The 2,115-nt window shown below is 68.1% G+C and overlaps 2 protein-coding genes across 2 annotated transcripts in view; both read right to left on the reverse strand.

The window, feature by feature from the left end:
• Positions 1 to 6: 6 nt before the first annotated feature.
• On the reverse strand, positions 7 to 2,085 carry TIMM50 (translocase of inner mitochondrial membrane 50). The gene is made up of 6 exons (XM_026061748.1): positions 1,522 to 2,085; positions 1,331 to 1,435; positions 1,140 to 1,238; positions 893 to 1,049; positions 702 to 808; positions 7 to 157 (listed from the first exon to the last, which is right to left on the reverse strand). Exons 1-6 carry the CDS (start codon positions 1,639 to 1,641, stop codon positions 53 to 55), a joined length of 693 nt encoding a protein of 230 aa, XP_025917533.1. The 5' UTR covers positions 1,642 to 2,085; the 3' UTR covers positions 7 to 52.
• Positions 1,699 to 2,115, reverse strand: part of SUPT5H (SPT5 homolog, DSIF elongation factor subunit) — a gene marked incomplete at its 5' end in the record, with an annotated part of 12,234 nt that continues 11,817 nt past the window's right edge. The window contains one exon of the mRNA XM_026061747.1: positions 1,699 to 1,826. Coding sequence (XP_025917532.1) covers positions 1,699 to 1,826 — 128 coding nt within the window. The remainder of the gene's footprint in view (positions 1,827 to 2,115) is intronic.

Here is a 2,115-nt window from a genome sequence, read left to right on the forward strand (position 1 = left end):
GTGTCGGCGCCGTCGGCGTGTCGGTGGCGTGTCATCGGCGTGTCACCGGCCGTCACTGCTGCTTGGAGCGGGGCCAGAGGCGGCCGGCGAGGGAGCCCAGGAAGAGCTGGGGCCCCTGTTTGCCCTGCGAGAGGTCGGCGAGCCGCTGCTGCTCCTCCTGCCCGCGGCGGGAAAGAAAGAGCCCGTGCCGGCGCGCCGTTAACGGCAACGGTGGCGGCGGCGGGGTGGGGGGGACACGCCGGGATGCCGTTAACGGTGGCGGCGGGGGGACATTGTTAACGGTGGCAGTGGCGGGGACACCGGGATGCCGTTAACTGCAGGGGGACGTCGTTAACGGCAGCGGCAGGGGGACACCAGGATGCCGTTAACGGCAGGGGGACATCGTTAACGGCAGCAGCAGGGGGATGCCAGGATGCCATTAACGGCAGAAGGATGTCGTTAATGGTGGCGGGGGTGGGGGGACGCCGGGATGCCATTAACGACAGCAGCCAGGGGACACCCAGATGCCATTAACGGTGGTGGCGGGGGGGACACCAGGATGCTGTTAACAGCGGTGGCAGGGGGGACACTGGGACACCGTTAAGGGCAGGGGGACCGGGACGCCATTAACAGTGGCGGCGAGGGGGGACGCCGTTAATGGTGGCGGGGGGGGACACCGTTAATGGCAGGGGGACGYGGGACACCGCCGGCTCCGTCCCCACCTGCTCCAGCTGCGACTGGCGCCGCTTGAAGGCGGCCAGCGGGTCGTCCTCCAGCGAGTAGTTCTCCAGCACCGTGCGCACGTCCTCGACGCCGCTCAGGGCGATGGCTGCGGGGATGGGGACGGGGACAGCGTCAGTGCGGGGGCCAAACCCCCCCAGGGACCCCCCCCCCGCACCCCCCCGTTTCTCACTCTTGAGGAAGGCGGCGAGGTCGTAGAGGGTCCGGTCGTCGGAGTTGCCGTCCCAGCGGGCCAGCGCCAGCCCGTTGTAGGGCTGCAGGCAGAAGGCCTCCTTGCGGCAATCCACCACCACCACCTTGGCGGGGTCTCTGTTGAGGCAGGAGATGTCCTGGAGGAAGGGGACGGGGGGGGACAAGGAAGGGTTGGCAGGGAGCTGGCACCGCCGTTGCGGGCGTCCCCTCCCCGCGGCCCCCGGTACCTTCACGTGGTGCCCGTCCATGTAGCGGGTGGCGTCGCGGAAGAGGCGGTAGGAGACGAAGCCGTGGGGGTCGACGCTGTCGATGAGGGGGAAGGCGGTCTTGGGGGGGGGGTAAACGAGGGAAAGAGGGGTGTCAGCGGGTGTCACCGAGCCGCGTCCCCTCCCCGCTGCCACCGCCGTGTGCCCCTCACCATGCCGGTCTCGGAGGTGAAGACGACGATCTCGTAGAGCGGGGCCAGCTGCTGGAAGAGGCTCTCGATGCCCGGGCGCTTCTTGAAGCGCCAGCCGGTGACGAGCTGGGGACGAGGACAGGTAAGGGGGGGGGCCACCCACGTGTCCCGTCCCGTCCCCCTGCAGAAGGGGACGCGGYGGCGGGACTCACCGACCACTCGGGGTGCAGCAGGACGTCGGTGAGCTCGATGACGAGGGTGTAGGGCGGCTGGTAGTAGGGCTCGCGCAGCGGGTCCGGCAGCAGCTTGGGGCTGGTGGGCTCGATGATCATCTGCGGGGCGCGCGGGGGTGAGGGGACRGTGACCCATGCTGGGGACAAACCCCCCCATCATGGGGACGAAGATCCCATGGGGATGAAGCCCCAAGGTGGGGGAGAAACGCCCGTGGCGGGGACAAAACGTTCATCGTGGGGACGCAACTCCCACCATGGGACGAAGCCCGGCGTTTGGGACGAACCTTCATGGTGGGGACACAACCCCCATCGTGGGGGCAAAGATCCCATGGGGACGAAACCCCCCACGTGGGGACACAACTCCCATCGTGGGGACACAGATCCCACTGGGACGAAACCCCATGGTGGGGAAAAACGCCCATGGTGGGGACAAAACCTTCATCACGGGGACACAACTCCCACCATGGGATGAAGCCCCACGGTGGGGACAAACCCCCGTGGTGGGGACAAACCCCCCCATCATGGGGACAAAGCTCCCATGGGGCAAAACCCCATGGTGGGGCCAAACCCCTC

This window comes from Apteryx rowi, unplaced genomic scaffold, assembly GCF_003343035.1.
Source record: "Apteryx rowi isolate R43461 unplaced genomic scaffold, aptRow1 scaffold_1849, whole genome shotgun sequence".
NCBI lineage: Eukaryota > Metazoa > Chordata > Aves > Apterygiformes > Apterygidae > Apteryx > Apteryx rowi.

Bases quoted from the DNA above. Each gene is read 5' to 3' on its own strand.
- TIMM50 (XM_026061748.1), bottom strand. From the start codon at position 1,641: ATGATCATCGAGCCCACCAGCCCCAAGCTGCTGCCGGACCCGCTGCGC. The intron at 1,050-1,139 runs GTACCGGGGGCC...CCCTTCCTCCAG, and splicing joins TGGACGGGCACCACGTGAAG to GACATCTCCTGCCTCAACAG. The intron at 809-892 runs GTGAGAAACGGG...CCATCCCCGCAG, and splicing joins CCTCGCCGCCTTCCTCAAGA to CCATCGCCCTGAGCGGCGTC.